The following is a 23230-nucleotide window of genomic DNA, read 5'->3' as shown; positions in this document are numbered from 1 at the left end:
CAGCTGGAGATGCAGAAAGCATGAGCAGCATTAGCTTCACTGTGTGGTCACTCCTAAACGGGAGATCACACAGCCGCTATACTCCCACTCCCTCCACTGGGTTCTGCGAATCAGCCGAGTGGGAGGGGAGGGGAGGGGAGGGGGAAGGCTGGTGGGTGTTCATCCCTTTGAATTCCAGGAGCGACTGGAGTTGAGGTTCTGATCTGTGTTTTCTCCCGTCGTAGCTCGCCGGGGGGCTGCAGGGACCTCGATATAAAAGGGCGGCAGAGAGCCCTAATTGCTTCACGGCCTCCTCGAGCTGCGTGATGCGTTCACTCTGAACACGGACGTCTCGCAGAGTCAAATTAAGGGGCACTGGCAGGGAACATTGGCCATGTGCACTTTATAAAGACAACCCCTGTGCACGCACACGCACAGAGCGCGTCGCAAACAAACGACGATTCCGCTCGCCGCATGAGGTGTGAGCAGAGGGGCGTCTAATAGCCTGAGAATGAGTACCAGGGCTTAAGCACGCTACGCAACACTAGCACTCAAACAGTGAGCACAACTCAGCAAAGACTCTGCCTCAAGTTTGCCACGTCTTTTTAATGCCTTGTGTTATAATGAGGGACCCGTTTTTTTTTAAAATCTCATCTTTTGTTGCGCATTACGACGAACAATGAAACTAAAAGACCACGCAGCCCATCATGCCGATCCACTCTGCTCTGATACTGCATAAACCCTGGTTTAGTCAAGTCTAATTGACGAGATTATGAGGACTTGTGTATGTTAATGCCTCAACAAACACCAGAACTGGAACATGCATTGTCCCTTAGGAGGGTTTACACATTTTTTCCTCTGCTATTAGTGCATGTTAAGCTGCAAGTCAGCTGAAGACAAATATGATGATAGAGAGTGGATTCAAATTGGCGCTCCCTCTTAAAAAGTCATCTGGCTTTAGTCACGACTGCCAACATCAAACTCTGCGTAAACGTCAGGACTCGCAAATGTTCACGAGCATGTTATGAAGGAGGAATAATCAAGACTTGTTGACTTGTTTTGAGCTAATTGGCGGCTCACTTCTGAATGAAATAATACATTCTGCGCTCCCCGGTCTGCACTATGGAGACACTGCCGTGTTGACAATTAGCTATTTCATTTGTAATTTGCACTAGAGCTAAAACTTTATACTGCAGCCACTTCCCTTTTGAAAACTCTCTCCCAAACAGATAAGAAAAGCATCCGACAGGCTAATTAATAATGAAAGCTATACCCTCCACCCTGGAATTCTATTCCCCCAATAGGATTTATATTAATGTTGATTGACCCTGGCTCACTCAGTGCCAGTCTGGCACAGCTCACTGCTACCCCTGCGCCTTCTTAGGTGCCAGTGCAAGTTAACGGATACATGAATAATTCCCAGTGGACATTAACAGTAAGAAGTAGGGCAGAGGATTCAGTGGTGTGCTCCTCTTCCCACCCTCGCTCTCAATCCCCTCATCAGCAGGCTGTTAATATTTAATTATACAAGCTTCATTTCATACTCTCCAGCTGAAACCGTGAGGTGGAGGATGGAGGTGCAGGGGACCACTATGAGGAAAGCGGATGAAATAAAATACTGGGGGTTGGCCGAGAATACGAGACAGAAAAGAGGACAAGACGTAGGTGAGTGAGTGAGATGCAGGTGCCATTATGCCTGCAAGATTAACCAGGCGAGTCGATTACTTATAAATGTGTGGAGGTGGTGGACCCACATGATGGAAACCTGCATCACAACCGACGGCATCAGATGCCATGAAAGTTGCATCATTATCTGACATATTTACGTCTATTAACACCGTCATAACGTAAAAAAAACAAAACTAATGTCAAGCATTTTATCAACAAAAAACTTATTTTTTGTATCTGCAAAATGTCCAATTATTTAAACTTTTTTCATTGTTTCTATTTTCCATAAGATATAAGGCTTGTATTATTCCCCTGCATGTTAACAGGCTGATGTCAGTCCAGTGCAATAATCCATCTCCCCTCCTCATGCTAATGCAACACACACTACTGTGGTGTCACAAATGGCGTCACTGATCTCTGTTCTGCTTATCCCGTATTCCATTCCTTTTATCTTCCCTTCTCGGGCTTCGTGGAGGAATTTCAGACTGCGGGTGCTTCTGTTGCCCGCTGAATGTACTTACAAACTTATTGTAAAGTTCAAACTATAAACTACAGATAACTCAAGTGTCAGGGCAGAAAGTTTCTAATCTGTGAACCGTAATTAACTCTAATAACGGGGGATAACTGCTGCTGCGGCTTCCTAAAAATGTGTCTCGGTTCATATTTGCCGTTTTTTTTTCTTCTTCTTCTTCTTTTTTTTCAGCAGATAAGTGCAAGAGCTTTTCACATCACGCATTATCTGACAGAGGAGAGCACTTTAATGATGCAAACAGACAAATTAGGCCGCTGTGTACATCTCTCTGTCTTCCTTCCACACTCTGTTTATATTTTATACATGACCAATTTGGACTAAAGATGTCCTGTCATGCTCCACAAGCTAATGATGAGAAGGTTAAAGGCGCAGCTAAAACTTTCCGGCAGTGTGGAGGTGACGTGTACAGCTTTTTTTGCAGAATTATTCAAGAAATATGGAACTCGCATGTCGAGTATTTAATGTTGAAAATCCATCCTAATATTAGACCTTTGGGCTATTTCCTTTTTAACAAATCTTGTAGGAGTGAGATCTTGCAGATGAAGTGGTAGTGCATTAATAATTTATGCCTGAGCCTTTTTATAGAGCACAGCCCTTGAGATTCATAATGCTATTCACATTAGGTCTCAGAAAAAGTTAAAGTTTTAATAAATAGGTATTACAACTTTAACTGATATTAATAGCGGCAATTAAAGTGTGCGCTGTGGAGATATGCATCATTTCTGTACTAGTAGAGTGGAAAGCCCACTCGGCAGAACCTCCCATGGCTCTCAGTGTCTTTCACTCACTCTATCGCTCTCTTCTTAATTCTCACACACACATTCTCCTTCTCACTTCATCACTGTCTCCTTTCCAAATTACACATAATGCACAGTATTGACACTCCGTTGAACGGATTGCGTGGAAACATTAACATCTGCGCAAAACCTTTTATGGCCGTCGTGAAGAAAAAAAAAATGTTCACTCCGCAATAAACGTGCGAGAGGCAGCATTTTACTCCACCTCATCGTTCCATAATCAATTCACGGAACATTACTACGACACGATGAGAGCGCCGGACCATCCGTGGTGGTGATTGATGAGCAATTTTGCTTGTCTCCCACATCATCGTTTCCTCTGGTGTGCCAGGTCAAATGGTGTGTGTTAGTCAGGCAATAGTCATTCATTTCAGTTTATGAAGTGGAACCTGTGCTGAATGGTCATGTCATTAAAGGCATTAGCATGCACGTCTTTGCTACAGGTATAACAGGCGCGTGCATGTCGGGCTGTTTTACCCGCAGCTCTATTTCACAGGTGACTGTAAGAGCATGCATGCATGTTACTGACGGTAGTCTCTCCACTGGCTCTCCAGTACAAGTGTAGCAGGCCTATTGCCATGGTTTAGTAGCACTAGAGTGGAAATCTCTGTGGGATGTTTCTCTCTCTCCCTCTCGCTCTCTGTCTTTTTTGTTTGCTCTGATGCACTATTGTGCCCGCTGAGATATGTTGGAAGGAAGAAAAGAGAGTGAGTTTCCTTTATTCCGCAGTTCTGAACACAGGACTCGCTGGAACCAAGAGAAAGGGTTGACTTAAATAATGGCTACTGTGTTCTAATTTGTGAGGGGATTTATCCTGCTGCTTGGCTAGCGCAATGCTAACGAGCCTGATCAGTGTGAGCAGTCAGAGAGGAATGAGATAGTAGAGTGGGGGAAGGAAGATGGGGGGAGAGAGAGAGAGAGAGAGAGAAGCTCGAGGAGAGAGAAAAGTTCTGCTTCTATGCTCCAGTGATTCCAGATGAAAGTGATTCTCATACCTCCAGAGATCTCCCACTGTCCCCCTTTTCTCCCCTCCGTCCCCCGCCTCTATTACATACCTGTCCAGAGGATGAATGATCTACACATTACCCATGAGCACTGCTGACCGCTACATGCATCAGCGACTTCCAATGCTTAGGGACCTCGAAGACATGCTAAAGGTACAGAGCGGGAAAAGGCATGGGAGAGGAGATGGCAAAGGATGGACAGAGGGACGAGAAACAATCAAAGCTGGCGATGAAGATGAGAGCAAGTCAAAGCGAGTGAGGGGGGGGGGGGAAACATCCAATCTAACAGAGTATAAAAGAGTGGAGGTGCGATTAAGGCGGCAGATGGAGATGTGCAGGTGAAGGCGGACGGGATAATAGAGGCAATGAGTTAGTGTATTAAGAGGAAGGCGAGGGAATAAAGGATGAAGTTACAAAAAAAAAAAAACGATTAGAGATTCCCACTGAAAGAAATGAAGATCAGATGGAGGCTGCGGCTCAGGGAGCTGGGTGTGTAGATGGGGTTAGGCTCCTCCAAATCGCTTGGAGGGAGGCAATCAGGGCCCGACGAAGGCTGTGCCTGCAGCTTCAACCCTGCAGTTCACCGCTGCTCTCCGGGGGATAGGTGTCACTTGTGTGGGAAAAAAAAGAGCAGCCACTCTAATGAATGGAGCTCTTTATCTGGGCCTGAGCGGCGAGTTATTACCTACTGAGCAGACACTATGGAGCGGGCTCCATTTCCACGGTACTGATCCTTAGGGCAGAGGGGAGGAGGGGTGGAGGGGTGGGTGAAGAAGGGAGGAAGAGGAAGTTCATATATGTGGTGCCTTATTTTGTAACAGGGCATGACATATCTGGCCTCCGTGCTATAACAAAGCCCCGGAGCATGGTCGGGCATCGCTGACGAGAGGACCATTAGTGTGGAAGGCTGCAGGAAAAGCGCACAATAATAACACCCACTGGGAAGGCCTCGCCTCTGCTCCTTCTCTCTGCATTCCTGCTAGGGAGACAGGGTTGTTTGAAAATCACCCAAGCAAGCATCCTCACAGCATAGAAAACTTCTCTTTTTAAATCAATAAGTTTTTGTCAGTCTTACGAAATAAGGTCATGCAAAAAGGAGTTACCAAAGTAGGGCGTAATTTCCCTCTTGTGAACACTGGGGGCAAGTTGAATCTGTATTAATTCTCTATTGGATTAAAACTCGGGATTCATAGCAGAGAAATGTACGCATTTTCTTTCTTTTGTTTACATTCTTTACAGTCATTTAGCAGACGCTTTTATCCAAAGCGACTTACAATTCAGAGTCTATCACATTTCTACGGGAGCAATTTTGGGGTTAAGTGTCTTGCTCAAGGACACATCGACATGCGACTAGCAGAGCCGGAGCTGGGGATTGAACCGCCAACCCTCTGATTGAAAGACGGCCCTGCTATCCACTTAGCCACAGTCGCATTTGAAAGAACTGGAATATATATTTTTAAAAGGTAGAGCGTTTCCCATAAAGCCTGTGGGAAATGTCAACAAGCTCTCACAGCCCTACGGCTCTGGATTGAAGCTGCCCTTAAGAATCAGCATGGGCGATAACTTGTTTGCATGTGTTAATGCCGTAATAGACCGAGCTGACCTTCTGCTAGTGAACGCTGCAACCGTGTCTCTTGTGACAGTGGAGACAACGATTATAATCAGTGTTACAACAATCTTTGTTTAAAGCGCATTAATGCAAATAGATGCAATAAAATGTGATTTACAAGAGAGGAAAACTCTAACACAGAAAAACATGGATACAAAAGCAGTGGATTCCTCAACACCTCTGTATCATTTAGTTGCATACCTCTCCCAGAACGTCCCCATACTGCCTGTCTGCAGGTACAGGCGAGCTGACGGAGGAGAATGATGGAGCCGGTCTAAAGCCTCTGTTCTCCAGCTCCGCGGGCTCTCTGAGAGCAGCCCGGTTCCCCCGACGCTGCCTGATGGCTGTAATTGGTCTCCTCTGGCTAGGAGCAGCGCACAGGAATCCCTACCCGCTAATGGAGTGAGCCGCCACAAGAGTGATAACTCGAGCGTACGCTGGGGTGTGCACACACCCATGTTCGCTCAAACAGACACACACACACGGATGAGTGTGCCTCACCTGCGTGCACACACACACACACACACACAGGGCTCGCTACATACACACAGTTGCACAGATGTACAAAGTAAGCATTTATTCCACACGGGATCCCCCCGCCGACTCCTTCTGTCTCCTTCCTCTCTGCATTCAGACATAAATCCATATGCCTGAAAACCTGCCACAAAAATCCGATCCGGCTTTTCCCTCACATGCGATTTTTGGAATAACGAGTTGCTCCCTCCAGCAGCTGGCTGTTTGATTGCTACATGTCAAAGGGGAGCGTTCAGGGACTATTTCCCACATCCAAGGAGGGGTTGAAGGGAAAGGAACGAAAGCCAGCAAAGAACACACTATTCCACCTATCTCTCGTTTTGTGGGTTCATCTAATGTGGCAATTCTCGGGTTCAACTGCACATGAAATGCCATCGACTGATGAGCTACGCTTCAAAAGATGTAGGGAGGAGAAAATATAAAATATGCAGAAAGAAGGTATCATACATAAGTTAAGGCAACATTATTGTTATCAATGGCAACTTAAAACTCCATGTCCATGAATCATATATCAGAAATTTTGAGATGCAAAGTTTAAAAGGGAAGAAGAAGAAAAACTCTGTTTCCCACTGTTGTCACTCTGGGGAACGATTATAGATGTTATTATTCTCCCGGACAGATGCTGTTTGTACTGAGAAGACCATCTCCAGAGCTTTGCGAGATGAGAGAAAGAGAGAAATAAACAGACAGACAAACAGACTGTAATACCAATGGCGGAAGTACAGCACGTGAACCTCCTCTTTATCTAATGAGCATTCGACAGACAGAGACCACTCCCTATCCTGTAGCGCTCAGCTGGGAATTACAATGCTGAGGACAGGGAATTGGTATAAAAGCAGCATAAACACCCGGCAACTCCTCGTCGTCTCAAGCAGACCTTGAAAAAATACATGAAAGACAAACAAATACAAAATTGGCCGAGGGTAAACGGGAGGGGGAAGTCAATGTGCAAATGATATCTGGGTAAAACCGAACCATGCAGAGGGAGCGTGATCTTCTTCAGCATTAAAGCTATACGTGCATTTACTGACTGAACGAGAGCGCCAGTCTCCCATGTGTCTGAAGTGCACGGAAAACAAAGCTGACGGAGAAGATCAATCCACAAAACTCAACACATCCCAGCACCAGCTGTCACTCTAATTGCCTCCCTCTACTGTCATCTTTAGCATCAATTCCACGCTAATGCTGCACCAGGTAGCATGTACTGGTTACGAGTCCGCAAAGATTCTGCTTCTTCTAATGAGCATCGTATTTCCATATACAGATATATTTCTTTTTTTCTGTTCTGTAGTGACTACGGACCCTCTGCATGTGCAGTTAAGTTGTGTACAGTATTCGTGCCATTGTGGCGCCGTGCCAATCTGGATTCTTAATGGGCTAAGCAGTGTTTACTTTTCAAAGACTTCCACATGAATTATTGATGGCTGCGAGCAGATTTGTGCTCGGAATTAGCCCAGAATAATCCATCTGGGTCCATCTCGCTTCCTAGGTGCCACGTCTCTCTCCAGGGTAAACAGGCTGACTGGAAACTTACGTAGCTTTGCAGTAATTTGTTATCCTGATTCCTGCTGAGTGGTTACTTAAAGTGGCACAATAAAAACCTTCAGCTTAAGAAGTGAGGCCCTGTGAGCGCTACGGGACGGTGACCAAAGGGCTTTACTTGTCCCACTGGAAACACAAGACATGCATGGGTGATGTCAGATGAATAACTTTACAAATATGTTGTGTTTTGTTGTTTATGATCTAAGCTTATACAGTGGACTAATCATTTCGCAAATATTTGTTATCATTTGCCGACGAGTAATTCCTGATCCCATCAGGGCATCGGGGGAGCAAAGCAGCATTCCCAAAGAGACCTGGCAATCAAATCCTCTCCCCTTATCCCTTTGACTTATTAAAATGTGATTTATTGACCGATTCTTCCTTCTGAATCTTTTACCCCTTCACTGTCCTTTCCCCTGCTCCCTCTATTGATTATGAGATTCCTGTTTATGCACCGCGGTTTGCCTTCTCTCGCCCCTACGAATGGCCTCCAAACGAGAACGCCTCCGCAGCTTTTCTTTGTTTGGTTTCAAAGAAGGGGAGGGAACCGTGGGAATTCTGCGACGTTAGGAGACGGGAATGTGGGGCCTAAACGCCCGATGCAGCAAACGCACCTCACGACGTGATACTTTATCACCTCCTCTTTTGCTCTTCTCTCTTAATGTCTCTAACAGAACATAATATTATTACATGAGCCCGAAGGGATGACAGCAGTAAGGAAAGGATTTGCTTTAAATGCGTCCGTGCATTGGCTCGTGTCGCAAAAAACATAAACTCAACAGAATAAACTGTGAACGTGTGAATGGTAAAAATGAGAATAGTTATCAGAGGGAGTCTGGACGCTGCTGGGGGAGAGCCGAAGTAAGACATGACTTCTACATTTGAGAATTTCTTCCCACTGGGCTTGTGTGAGCGATGCCAATTTGTCCAGGCCCCGATTCATTTTCTTGGCCCTCGTTGGTGTCAGAAAACTTTGCATCTGAAGTTTGGGAATAAACTGTTGGACACGATCCATCCCTCGGACGGAAATGAACCAGCTCGAGCGAAGAATAAAGGCACGTTTCGTCCGCAGTCTGTCAGAGGCAACTGGCTCCGCGTTCTTTCCCGTTTGTGGATTTTCAACTATTCAACTTTCTTATTCATTTTTTGGCATTAAAACACCCATCTGCCGTTACTGCAGTGACACGCTTTGGAGCAGTAGAAGGTTTGAGAGCGCAGCACTGTCGAAGGAAAAAGCCTGCCTAATTAGTGAGACTGTGGAGTCAAGAGATGTGTTCATCTCATTACGGGCATCTGAATGAATATTCACACACCCTCGCTGAGCAATGCGTAGCTGTGTTTAAACGTAAACAGGAGAAATCAAAAAGTGCGCAAAAAAGTTCTGAACATATTTCAAAAGATGATGACGAATGTAATGTGTGTGATTGTTGATGATTAATGTGGCTCAGGGTTTACGGCAAGTGGCGGAGGTGTGGGTGGTTTCATGTTTCCCTGGTGTGTAGAAGACTCACCACGATTCTCAGACGCTTTTTCTCTGGTTTCTCCGGTATCCGTGTACTGAGCAGAGATTGATGCACTCTGTCGTTCACTCCCTGTCGGTATCCCTCTGTTTCACCCTGCTGAGCTAATCCAAGCTGGCCAAATCCCTCTGCCGAGCAGGGCCCACATAGGAGCTGTCCTGCTGGGTGCAATATGCCACCCGCTTCCCCGGCCATGCCAGCCCCCGTAGGGCTCCGAGCCCAACTGTGGCGCCTTGTCAGTAAACAGACAGAGATGTATGAATCGTCTAAGTGACTCGGAGCAGGTTGCCCCGTGACAATACCATGTTCTTGAATCCTGACAAAGACTGATTTGCTCCACGGGATCACCGCCTGCTCCGTTCCTGGGTGACACCACGATGCAACGCAAGCATCGCCCGGGTCGCGCAGCCGCGCTCTAATCTTCCAGATACCTGCCACCCGCCATCAGATACAGAGCTGATGCACCTTTTAAATGGAAGCGCTCTACCACAGAGAGAACATTTATGATAAGCTGTCGTCTCTATCTCTACATCAGTCAATTACACTTAGCCTGTATGGACGGTCTGAAAACTCCATCCACCAGTGGAATCAGCGTGGCATCCCGCTGAGCAGACTACAGCATATCAAATTAAGTTCATCCGTCAAGGGAACAGGCTGCTCTCATATCTAATTGGCAGCTGAGGCTTAAGAACAAGATTCTACAAGAAAGAGTGGTGATCAGTTTACTTCCGTCTCTCTTCCTTTTTGCTATACTTGTCTCTGCCTTCATCTGCTCTCTGTCTTTGCCTGAGAAATGTTTCAATGCCCAGGCGGCCTTAATGAGTCCAGGATGTGGGTCTGCCGAGGCTCCCTCTGTGTGGCTTTGTCTTTATCTTTATCGCTGGCTATAATACAATCGGACATGTTGCAGGGTTTAGCGTGGCAAAACAAAACGCATTATCAGCCTCTTGTGAGCAATAACGAAGAGCCCTTCACACTGTCGCAGATAACAGCTACCTCCGCTTCATGCACAGGTGATACCGTTCACAACCAATGTCTTTTTTTCACCAATCCTTGCAGAGAGATTTCAATTGTGGGGGGGGGGGGGGGGGGGGGGGGGCATGGTGAAATTACAGTGTCTTGTGGTGGCCTTTAAATCCTAAATATCACGGGCCTTATTAGGAGTTAGTAGACAAGATCATGTCTATAACGACCCCTCTCTCCTGCAGAGTACACACAATTGAATTAAAAAAATAATATAAATATCAAATAAATATATATATTTATTAAGGTCGAAGTAATCATGGTCCTTAGCGCAGGTATCCAGAGTGTCATGAGCAGGACCTACAGCGGAAAACAAACCATGCAAGTCCACAAATACTCTCTCAGTCATTGTTGCTAGTAGCAGTCATGAATGAATGAGTGCGTGTGAACATGCATGTTGCAGTCTGCATTGGAAACTCAAAAGCAACTTGTTTTACCGCAGCACACTCAGGGCTTTGGGCAGTTTAATTGCATTCAAGAAAAACGTGGGAGTAGGTTGATGGTAGCAGAAATAAATTCAATTAGAGTAAGGATGGTAGCGTTTTCTGTGTGTGGGCAGCCTTGGACAGCCACAGCAACATTTTGAGCAGAGAGGAAAACTTCAAATTCAATTTCAACTAGCATGTCTATATTCATTTTGATAAAAGAGAACATGCGAATCAAAGTAAATCAAAGCACCACCTGTACCACCATATGACAGACATGTGATCAACGGAGCACTTTAGATGCACACTGCTATGAACGCAGATGTCTGAAAATAATCAAAATAATGACTTCAGCTGATATTATAATGTGTTAGAGTATCATGTTTTCACAAGGATATGAAGTCAGTTGACATTGCCACACAAAGAAGAATTTGTATATTTTGTTGTCATTACCCAGCTTGTTATTAGCAATATTCACCGTGTAATTACTGTCAACCAATTAAGTCAACAAACAGGAATGAAGATAGAAATAGTTTAGTCTGTTCGGGTCTTGACATGAAGTTGTGAAGGTGAAGGCAATTATCTTCCATGGAATAAAAAAAACAGATCCCACACACATATTACAAATTAAGTAATATGAATATAAGTGGATTTTATAGACTGTCATACATGAGGTGCTTGGATACATATTGGATCTGCAGCAGCTATTTTTGACAAATAAAGAAATGACTAAGACACCCTGCTCCCACCAATTGAGTGTACTGGTGTAAATTAAAACTCGAACGGTTGTAAATCGTCACTTTGTACAATGAAAACATGGAAATCTGCACCTCTAACATTGAAGAGCAATAGACACTACAACCTACTCCTGCTTGTAACTACTACTCATACGTCATAATGGTTATAAATGATTTAATGTCTATACTTTTAAGATATATCTTGTGATATTTAGAACAGTATTACTTACAACAGTTCTCACAGCAAATGTAATTACCATTATTTACTACTTCCAGTTTCATTCTATATTGCACTATAAGGTACAAGTTACTCAAACATTGAAACGCCCATAAAGAACATTAGAGGTTAAGAGATGGGTTTTAAAATGGCAGCATCAGGATCAAGTGGGCATGATGAGGTTTTAATTGCATTATTATTTTTTTTAATGAGCCCAGACAAGGTCCCTCACACATCATTATTTACGCCCTACAGTCGCTAGCAGTCAACTTGATGTTTACTATGGTGCCTCTGAACAACGCCGCACACTCCTCACACTCTGGTGCAACAATGGTGTCAGAGAGGCTTTTTTGGAGCTGGATTTGAGAGGCTGTTAATAGCTGAGAAGATCACATGAGGATTACTGCATTGTGATTATCAGTTACCAATTTTGAGAGTTAAGCTGTGGGCATTTCTAATTGCTATGTTGAACAGTGATGTGCTCTTTTCGAGTGCCAAAATAAACCAGCAGCCTAGTTTTTTTGCACTCACATTTTCTGTATTTGGGTTATAGAGATCCTTAATTCTTAATTCCTATTTGGGTGTCTTCTTTGTAAGTCAGTGCTGTCAGAAGTAGCCTTTAGCTAAAAGGTGAGTTACCAAACTCTCAGAAGAGGAGGGAGGAAATGTTGAAGGTAAATTATTAATAGACTTAAAACTCAGCAGCTCCAGGCAAAATATAAAATGGAGAAATGGTCAATGGTCTGCACATATAAAGCGTTTGTCTACCTTAAGATTCACAATCGGCCTCTCATTCACACACACACACACACACACACACACACACACACACACACACACACACACACACACACACACACACACACACACACACACACACACACACACACACACACACACACACACACACACACACACACACACACACACACACACTGATGGGGACGGAGCTGCCCTGCAAAGAGCTGGCCTGCCCATCGGGTTCAGATTTCTGCTCTGAGGAGCCAGATGCCCCATATTCCTAACGATTAGAGAGTTTACATCAATAATTGGCTGAAATTAAGGTTCAATCCTTGCAAAACTATATTTTCAAGCAGATTCCTCAAGCACTTTAAAGGAGGCTTCGCGAAACCAAGGAGCAAGGAGGCACAAATACATGTATTTATTGTCCCTCATGATTGCTCAACTGGAGCTAAACAAGTCATTTCACACGAGGGAGAGAAATTACCGGTGTGAAGACGGAATGTTTCCAATTTAGCGATGGAAGGAAGACGAAATGTAACGAGGGAGAGATCCGGAAATTCAGAGATTTAGAAAGGAGGGGAGCGAAGAGAGAGAGAGAGAGGAACAGAGAAAGAGAAGTTGTGTCGCTTCCTTGTGTAGATGTAAGTTGACGGGTAAATTAGCATGTGTGGCTAATGGGGCAAAAAGCAGCCGAGCCCTCGCAGGCACCCTTTCGCTCTGACAAACAGGCAGCTTGTCGACCCAACCGTCGCCTCTGTCACTCTGTCACACTTAAAAAACACACAAAACACCCCCCCCCCCCCCCAACTTTGACACTGGCTCCCTTGCTGACATACTTACTCCACACATTCCGGCACCCCCGCACATGAAGCTGCTATGCATGTGCACCAGAGGAGGAAAAGATAAAAATCTATCTGATAGGATTTAGAACTTGAAATGTTCAAAAAGCTTTAGAGATGTTGGTGTTCCTTGATTGATATTTTATCTGTTTTTTCTCTTTTTTTTCAGCAGAAATGAGAAGCAGCAAAAAAAATCACGGATCACAGCAAGCATCTTGAATAGAGCGTGTGGACTTGTTTACAATCTGCTCATCAATGCGAGGGGTAAATCTCTCGCCCGCAGCTTACTTTCTTTCTCCCCCAGACAGGAATCAATTGCCAGATTGTTCTCTGAATCTCTTGCCATTCATTGTTTTCTTTCTTCCAATCACTTTGACGTGCATACCTTTGATGCCATGTTGTGCATGTCATCTATGTGCCTGCGTGGTGAGTACGTGCACATGCATGTTTTTGGATCTGCGTAAGAGAGACAACAGTTGCTTATTACCACGTATCAGTGTGCCTGTCCTCTCGGAGCGGGAGTCTGAATGTTTCATCTAATCATTAAACGCTGACAGGCTTCACAGAGTGGCGCCACTGATCCCCGTCAGAGGAATACGGGGCCCGACTTCATTAGCCCTGTTAGTACTAAGCTGCTTTACCCTCACTCACGCCTGGCTTAACCTGCACAGTGATAAATGCTGAGGGGAGAAGGAAAAAGATAGGCGGCGGGAAAGAGGGGGTGAAACAAAAGGAAAGCAGGCACAAAGGCATTTAAAGAGAGAGGCAAAGGTGCCAAAGCCAGGTACATGGGGATGAGGACGTGAGAGACGGGACGGGGGGAAATGAGAGGGCACAGGGCGTGTGAACCTGGAGTTTTCAGAGGCGGGGGAGGGGAGGAAGCTCAACGTGGCGTTTGAACTGAGAGGGATTTACAAATGCAAAAAAATCGAGCAAAACAATCAATTAGCTCGTGTTGCAATTAATCAATTATTACGCCGGCGCATTGACAGACAAAGTGCTTAACTGAGATTCTATCGTGAGGCAGTGATGTGTTGAAGAATTAGTATTGACCTCTGTCTGCACACACATGCGTCCGCACTCATGCACGAGCGTCTAAGCGCGTAAAGATATGCACAAACATCGTCCTCCTCGGCGTTAGTTCTCCAGCGCATTCATCTGGTTCCCCCTCCTATCAAGAACCTCCCCCTCCCCCTCCCCTCTCAACACTCATCTTTTCCTCCTGCCAGCAGAGGTTTTTGGCCGGCTTAAGTACGCCCACGGGCCCCCGAGGGACAGCCCATGACGGATGGCACTGCGTGTGACTCCGATTCGATCCAGCCCATTTGATAAATTTATCGCTGGCATTTTGAAAATGAAATTAGAGGGACGTCTCCTGGAGACTGTTTTTCCAGCACAGGTGCCATAAATATACTTCATTTGGCAGAGGAGAGGGAGGAGGAGTGTGAGGGGGTGGAAAGGTGTTGGATAAAGGATGTCATGGTAGGGGAGGGGAGGGGGGGGGGGGGGGGGGGGGTTCCACAGAAGTAGTGAACTAAAGAATAAGGTCACATTATAAAAAGGTCCTTTATTAATCATGATATTGGTGAGGAACACTGGTAAAGGTCACACAACCACCGCCTAGTAGCTACCTGGACCTAAGTACTACGTGCTGCCCCTCAGTCTAACACATGGACTGTGGCTTTGTACTCATTGAAGAGACGGGAGACTCTCATGTGAATATATACAGATTGAGACTGTGGGGAGTCGACATTGCCGGTGCGCCCAAACGTCCTGCTTTCTCCATCTTTCATGCTCAGGCACACACAAACACACTTATACTCACACACTTACTGTATGCCAGTCTTTTTAAGAGGCACACACAAACACATGCTTTATGTACACTATCTTTGCCTCAAGGTCCCATGGCTCTTCAGTAGCAATGGCACTGTCATCGCTGTATAGCCGGGATATAACTCATGGTGTACGAATGAATACCGCCGGCTATCTTTCTCCACGGCGCTCTCTCGGCGTGTGGTACGGGGGGGGGGGGGGGGGGGACAGTGAATGTTTTCGTTTGACGCTCCTCACTAAACGGATTTGAATTGGAGGTATTGCAATGGGAGGAGAAAAGGAAGACATACAAAGCACGCCAGAGAATCAGACACAGACATGGGACACCTACGGGCTGACAAAAGTGAGCGTTCATTCACTATCAGGGCCGCGTGGCCTTATTTATCTCCCTCTCATTCAGAGACAGCGCGTGTGGCTGTGGAGGGATGATGTACACCACGGCGGCTTCTGCTCCCCTTCAACATCTATCAGAGAGTCAGGCTCCCGCAACCCACATCACTTACCTTTATGGGCCCATCTGACAGCGTCGTACACCTCATAGTCATCACGCACATCGGTGTGTGTGTGTGTGTGTGTGTGTGTGTGTGTGTGTGTGCGAGGGCACACTGAGTGTAACCCGACACACAGACGTATTACATCAAGGCCTTTGCACAGAATCTACAAGCATCTGAAGCTTTGCGAGGTGAAAATAATAAAATAAATGTTGTCACGTTCTCAAAGACGCATTCCCCGCTGTTAATGTTTATGTTAATGTTGTGCACATTACATCAGACCCGGGTGACAATGACAATATTTTCAGCTGCGTTCTGTTCTTCCCCGCGCAAAAAAAACAACAACACCCAAGTTCGCGCGAGCACCGCGGGGGAATCAAAGAAAGTTTCAACAAAATCAGCGGGGAAGTTCTCCCACGAGTGATTGTCTGCTTTTGCAATCACGGCACGTGGCGCACCCTCTGCCTTTAACGCACGGAGCGGAGGTTCTGGGACTGCTGGGTGCAGACACCTGCGGGCTGCCACTCAGAACAAGACCTCCTGGAGCTGTTTAGACAGTTTGACTGTGTGTGCCCCCCCCCATCATCTAACAAACATCAAAACAGCCCACAGGTACTTTCCCCACAAACGTCTCCCGCCTCCGACACCTCCCGTCTCTCCCCGAAGATCCAATATGCAAAAAAACGATAACCTCCCCCAACCTCACATTACCATACACATGAAAGTGTGGAGGAGTCGGAACAGAACTGTGATTAGTCTTAACAGAAGACTCACAGAGAAAGCAATGCGATGCTGCGCTCTCCGTCGTCGCGGGATGGCGGGATAATTTAGTCTAGGTGTCAGTGGGTGTGAGTGATTGAGTTTGTAATCAAACAGATTGTTCTGCAGCAGAAACACCAAACGACTCAAATTCAAATCAACATCACCAACGCCATGACATGTTTTTTTTCATCTCATTGGCAAAAAAAAAAAGAGAGAGAGAATACACACAGAGCGACACAAGCGCGCGTCACCCATCTGAAGACGCATGGGGATCCACAGGTGACTGAGTTGAGTGCTGTCTTACCTTTTTGTGATGACACTGTGGTATCTGTAGATAAAAAGAGGAGACACAAAGAGGGATCTGTTAGGAGCTGACAGGCACACACATAAGAAGCAGGAGATGACAGCCACGGCAGCGGTTTGCTGGGAGGGAAACGGGCCACCCAAGAGGATAAACAGACACTTAAGCACTCTCATGCACGCTTGAATATGCGAACACACATAGGGACTAGGACGGTAGGTGTGTCTGAATAATACACACAGCAGTTTCCCCCCCCCCCCCCCCCCCCGCCCACCAAACAAGGACAGACCAGGCATCTGAGCAAACACATCGCAGAGAGGCCTCAAGTAGAAAGACGAGAGTCTCCAGACACCTGCGAACCCTTGATCTCCTACACAATTTACCCTGAGTGAGCTTTCTAATAACACAGAAAATAAAAACTACAAAAAATAAAAACTTTGAGGTTGCGGCGAGACAGAGCAAATCATCCTTTCAGTAAGCATTTTAGGCTCTCACTCGGAGCCCACTAGAGACACACCGCTCGCCCACAAAGCGTGGATCAAAACACGGGCTGCTCGGAGGGAAGGATGTACTGCAACACGTTTTTATTTTATACAACACTGAAGAAGAAAAACTGAGTGAGGCGTGTTTTTGTGACGGAGAAAAACACAGTAACTCCAGCTTATAGTTCTCATAAAATATTTACCAGGACAGTGTTTGTAAGCTCCCACGGTTTCATTTTTATTTAATAGATTTGTCAAACTTGTAGGGATCCAGGAATAAATAAAAAGCAAATCATTTTTTAATAATAACTTTGTTCTTGCAGCAGTTGAAATCCTTTAGAACATTTCTGTACTGGCCATGTGCCCAAAAAAGCCGAAATGGTCAGACATGGGAGGGGAATAATTGAATCCGGATGGATTTGTGGTGTGCTGGGCTGAGGAAGTGATAATCCAAAGCTCTGCCTAATTGCCAGAGTAAAGATGGCGCCCATTGTGGGGGTGGCTTCGGTGTTTATCGAGGCAGTGTAGCTTGGGATTGGACTGAGCATTAGGGCTTTACACACTTTTGTTTTGCGAGGTGTTACAGTGGATTTGAGCAAATATTGGCCCTCCGGTTATTACATGGTCTGATTGTCTGCTATGCGACTGTCCATAAAGCTCTGCAGGTCTACCCTAATCTGAGAGGAGGCTTCAAATAATTAGTTAGTGAAGCACTCTCACAGTCCAGCGCAGTCAAGCTCATCACTAAAAGAAAATCCTTGGTCCATTTCCTTCTTAGCCCGAGGGCTTACAAACTCTCGCCACTGTTAAAACCTCCGGGGTAGCCACAGAGACGATAACGTATTACCCAACATGTCCCAATCACCGGCCCGTATCCTCCTCCTACTCTGCGGTTATATATTTAAAAAGAAAAGACCGTAGAATTTGTCAAACAGACATGTTCTGGCAAGTGCTTGTAGCACAAGTATACCGTCTTCAAGGTTTCAAACTACTTTAAGTCGATGATCAGTTTCCCAAAGATTAAGAAACATTTCTAGAAAAACAGACAAAAAGAGAGAAAAGGAGAGGAGAGTGCTTTAAGGTGAAGCTTTTAACATTGGTACACAAACTCGTGAAAATTAAAATAAGGGTCTTAAACAAAACTGCCTCGTGCATTTTCTTATCTTTCTCTTCCTCCTTTTTGTACGAGTGTGCCACGTCAGATCTACAGCAACAAAACCTCAGATAACTGTGTCAATGACCAGCATAAACATGATGAATGCCACCTGTGTGTAAATGATACGACTATAAAAAGAAACCATAAAAGCCTATACGCATCCTGCCCCATATGTCCTGCTATTGGAGATCCTTTGAAGGTTCTTAAAGGAAAGTCAATTACCATCTTCAGATCCAGCTCTGCCCTGCTACAAGCTGCTATCCTACATCGTTCTGCACTCTTCCTCGTGGAAAGAAGCCTCCATTTCACAGACGAAATGTAATCGTACCGGTAAACCTACTTATTCTAAACTCTACTGTTGAGTAGCAGGTCAATTTCATTTGAGAAAAACCCAGTACAGTGGATACGCAGTACATAGCAATGTGCACCTCCATCAAGCTGTCTGGTAAAGAGCTTGCAGAGGCTAAACAAAAAGCTGGAGACAACGCGACTCCATCTTGATATCATTTCAATATAACAAGGCATAATTTCAGTTATATTTGTTTCATTCCCCGGACGTATTACCTGCAAAAACCAGAAGGGGCCTACACCGAGTGTCGCTCTCTCTCTCTGTGCACAGATACATAATATATTGGGTGGGGAAAATGTACAACATGCTCTCTATTAACACTGATAATGATAAATAATGAGCACACGCACATACCAGTTCGTTGATAATAAATTATAATAACAAAAAGCACTTCTTCCATCGGCTGGGTCAAAGCAGAGACACAATGCTGATTGGTGTGAGCACACATAAACATCTCTGCTGTTTAGGGAGGTAAAGAAAGCCTCCGCCATTGATTATTGCATTTTCTTCCCAGCTATCAGTGGTTTATATGGATTTGGAGACTAATTTGCAGTGAATATGCGAGTGGTGTTTTGATGTGCCCACACACCCACTGCAGTGGCCCCGTGGGTTTGAGCATTATGTAAAGTAGGCCGAATGTCAATACAGCCAAGTACGTATGGAAGCCTTGTAAAGTTAAGAATTGGCCAAAATCATGAAAGACAGAGAGAAAGACAGACGCTAAGACGATTCGGTATTCAGCCAACATGTACCCTCTTAACCTTACACTTTAATGTAGTAGGATGTCTATAGTTTAAATGGAAAAAAAGTCAAAAGGCAAACAAAGAACATTAAAATGACATCTATTTACCTCGTTTTGGTGCCAATACATAGAAGGCCAATAAACAGAGGAGAAGTAAGAAGTCAGAGACATGAAAAACTGTCAACTTGACATTGCCCTAAAGGCCAGGCTTCATTCACTGTATTCCCACTGAAGCACACAGGGAAGCTGCTGTGCTTGAATTAGTAAATACTCAGAGTAAGACCGGCCTTTTACACCAAATCTCTGGATCTGGATAAATAAAAGAAAAAAGAAAAAAAAAAGGATGCTTGCACACAGTGGGCAGTTCCTAAAAATTCATGTCGGCTGAGAGACAACAGGGTTCAGCTCTGACCCTGTGGAGCGGAGACAAGCGTCACCGACAAAGCTTTGCGTTTGGCACATCAACAGCGCTAGTTAATCAGACACGTAATTACATAACATAACACTGTTTCTTGGCCCAAAACAAAGAACCCAGCGTCAGAGCTTGTTCAGCGGTGAAGATGTGTCATATAACTTAGGATACCCGCAAATTAAAATGAACTCCACCATTGTTCCCCGTGTGTCCTTCCTGCGGTAGCCATGGACATGCTAAGTGGCAAGCTAGGAAAACGGGCACCGCTAAACCAAAGTGCCAACCTGCTTGCCTCAGCCGGGAGCAGGTTTGTATTTTGAAACACTGGAGGCAGCAGTGGTAACCACTACACTATAGCTGAAGAAACCACTACAGCTTTCACATCATCACCACGTCCCCCTGCACCAGCCGAGTCTTCCTTTGTCCCGGGTCATTTTGAGGAGGAACTCACACAAAAAAAGATTATTTATCGAGTCGCAGTTGCATTTTTACACCCCGACGCTCTCACATAACGAATAACGCAGAAGTTGCCGCGTTGCAGAATGTGCCGCGTTGTAGAAGTTGACGAACACATTGCACCGTACATGACTGTCAGCGTCTGTTTGTTGTCGGCACTTTTCTGCAGAGTTTGGCACATTTTTGTGCCATCTGTCACTTGTGAGCATCAAAACAGAGAGCATGACATGCAAGGAAAGCTTCAACTTGATTGATAATCCTTCCTCTCTTTTGTGACCAATGAGCTGCTTCTTTCTAGCCTTACTGCATGTCTCAATGAAGGATTGGCACACCTGCACGCAACTCGATTAAAGCCATAAACATTGTGTGATGGATATAACTGTAGTTAATGATAGTAGCGAGGAGAGAAAAAAAGTCTCTCAGCGGATAGTACACATTTCTTAGATTCACCTCTTTTCCCCTCTTACTCTCACCTTCCTTGAGTCTTTCAACCTTGCGCAGTCACAAACACTGTGTTACACTTCCCCAGTGTGACCCTTGATGTGAGGCCAGCTGGATCATTTTTGACACATGAATATTGTACAGCAGCCCTTTCCGAGGGCTAGACTGTATTGTTTACACCGTTAGATCTTTGAAATCCTCCGTTTGGGTATTAAAAGGGGAGCGCAGTTAATTTCCCGATCGCTGCTCAGCATTTCTTAAGTTTATACAGATGGATTTCAGAGTTACTCGGATGCTCTCGGGTCATTAAACTCAGCACACAGAAGATAATGGGAAAAAAAAGGGGAAAAAACTTTTGGTAATTAGCATTAAAAATCACACTAAAACCACAGTTTTGGAGACATTATTAATTAAAATCGACCCGCGGCAGTCTCTGACATACTGTAATGCAGATGGTCCATTACAGATGAGGAGTAGCCAGGCACAGAGCTGAGGCTGTGGATGCATGCTGGCTCTCTGGTAAGGCAAATGTATGCGTCAAGTGTTAAAGAATCACCCCCTGATTCTTAACATACACTATACATCCCAGACTGATTGAATTAGACTGATATTGGAAACCTGTCTTCTATTGACCTCTTAAAGTTGTGGCCTTCCAGCGGTCCGCTCAGGGAATAGTTTAAATTACAGCCAGAAATTGGGTTCGATTTTATCCTCATCATGAAGCGAGGAATCCTTACGGCTAATCATCGCTTCATCTGCACAAACGAAGCCCACGCCATCGCTGTACGGCGCTGCGAGTAAGCACGCAGAAATATATCACCTTTGTGCGAGTGCGACTGCACATGTGCACGTGTGGCAGCATGTGAGCCGTGTAAAGAATGTAGTGTGCAGCAATGTGTGCAGACTGCGAAAGAAACAAATGTGTCTGTCCTCAGATGATTAACCGCTATTGATATATCATCTCTATAATGTAATTAGGATGAATTCCAACGCTGTAGCTGTTCGTCTCTTTATCACGCTCGCTAGTGGCCAGTGACAGCTCATCAGTTAATAAAGTTACGAAGCAAAGCGGCGACTACGTGGTGTAATGGTGACACCAGTCAGTCGGGACCGTTGACCTGGATGTACAAGTCTGGGTGAGGCACCCAGGCAAATGTGAAACTAACGAGTCTAAAAGAGTAGGTTTCAACGCTCAAAACAATTTATCCACTGCTCAACAGTGGAATAAGCTACTATGACATCAATTTAACTGTAACACGCTTGCAACACGTTCTGATGAGAGACCCGATTGACAGGCACACGGATAAGGCCGATAAGGAGACAGACGAGGCCGGACTGCCGGTACAAACTTGATGGCTTTTTTATGGATGGTCCACCGGCCCAGTGGGATTCCTCCCAGTCTGCCCGTACACCACTGCTAGCTAGCAAACTGTAGGCTGTGGTAATACGTGTTGTAACTGGCGATTGAGCAGCAGAACCACTGATGCTATCTTGATGCTAGTTTTCATAGCGTGTTAGTTTTCGAGTCAAGATCCTGTTCAAAAAAATCCCAAACACAAAAATTGTGAAAAAACAGCAAAAAGCTCTAACGGCGCTATTAAGTATTAATAGTTAACAGTCTTTTTACGTCTTAAGCTATTTTTTCTAACATGAATAATGTGATTAGAAACCAATTTACTCTATAGGAACATTCATGAGTCTAGGAGGCTGGTAAATTAATAATTTCTGATATGATTCATATGTTTTGTGTTGTGTGGAATGTCTGCACCGTGCTATAGTTCCCTTTTACTTCCACTCCTGGGGATGTAGAATCCTGAGTGACCAGAGTGGATGACCTTTCTCAACATCTCTTGAGAGAAACCAAAGTCAGAACCACGATTATTCTGCCAGTGACAACAGGTGATTTGGAGGTAACAGGATGATGTCACCTTTAGCAGGAAGCTCCAAATTACAGTCCTGATGAAAAGCCATTGACAGCTAAAGACCATCATCCAGACAGCTTGTCGCTGCCTTTAATCATTATATTTAAACCTTTGTGTGTATAACCATGCATCAATGGTGAAACACTGATGGATGGGAAAGTTTGGAGAAAGTTGTTTGTGTAAAAAACAACAAAAAAAACACAAAGCACAAGCAATATACAGATGTGTTGGAGACATACATTGATACACAGACTTTGAGTTTGGTAGTTGTATTCTGTCTTTTCTCCTTATTTGTAAAAAAAAAAAAAAAGTACACACCACGATTCATTGAAGTAATGCATTAAAAGCAAACGCCTGTGGCGCTTTCACAGAAGAAAACAAGAAGACAGAACACAATGCTCGGTTTTAATTAGTCGAGTGTAGCGCATGCTCATCTGCTACGTAGTGCACAGGGAGAGCGGGGAGCGCTGCCTTCTTGCTCATTATGTACTAATGAGTTGTCTATTAATGAAAATGGAAAGCATTTATTTTGTGAGCACAAAGGGTTCAGCCGGATTAATTACTGCACTACAGCAACAAAATGAAAACAGAGAGTGCAGCATCACTCTTGTGTGGCACATTACCCATTAACCAACTGTTATCATGGCCTGGCGAATGGTGCTGCCCGACACACAGTGGGAGCAGAGACTGTTCGCACACAGGCCATTAAAACT

The 23230-nt window shown here is 45.0% G+C and overlaps 1 protein-coding gene across 1 annotated transcript in view; it reads right to left on the bottom strand.

The window, feature by feature from the left end:
- LOC142958372 (cadherin-4-like) overlaps positions 1-23230 on the bottom strand; it is a 212241-nt gene that overhangs the window by 103035 nt on the left and 85976 nt on the right. The window contains exon 3 of the mRNA XM_076099790.1: positions 16561-16584. Coding sequence (XP_075955905.1) covers positions 16561-16584 — 24 coding nt within the window. The remainder of the gene's footprint in view (positions 1-16560; positions 16585-23230) is intronic.

Source organism: Anarhichas minor, unplaced genomic scaffold (assembly GCF_050575085.1).
Source record: "Anarhichas minor isolate MPS153535 unplaced genomic scaffold, ASM5057508v1 ptg000003l, whole genome shotgun sequence".
Classification (NCBI taxonomy): domain Eukaryota; kingdom Metazoa; phylum Chordata; class Actinopteri; order Perciformes; family Anarhichadidae; genus Anarhichas; species Anarhichas minor.
The sequence above is the reverse complement of the archived record's forward strand: the minus strand, read 5'-3'. Positions and strand labels throughout refer to the sequence as shown.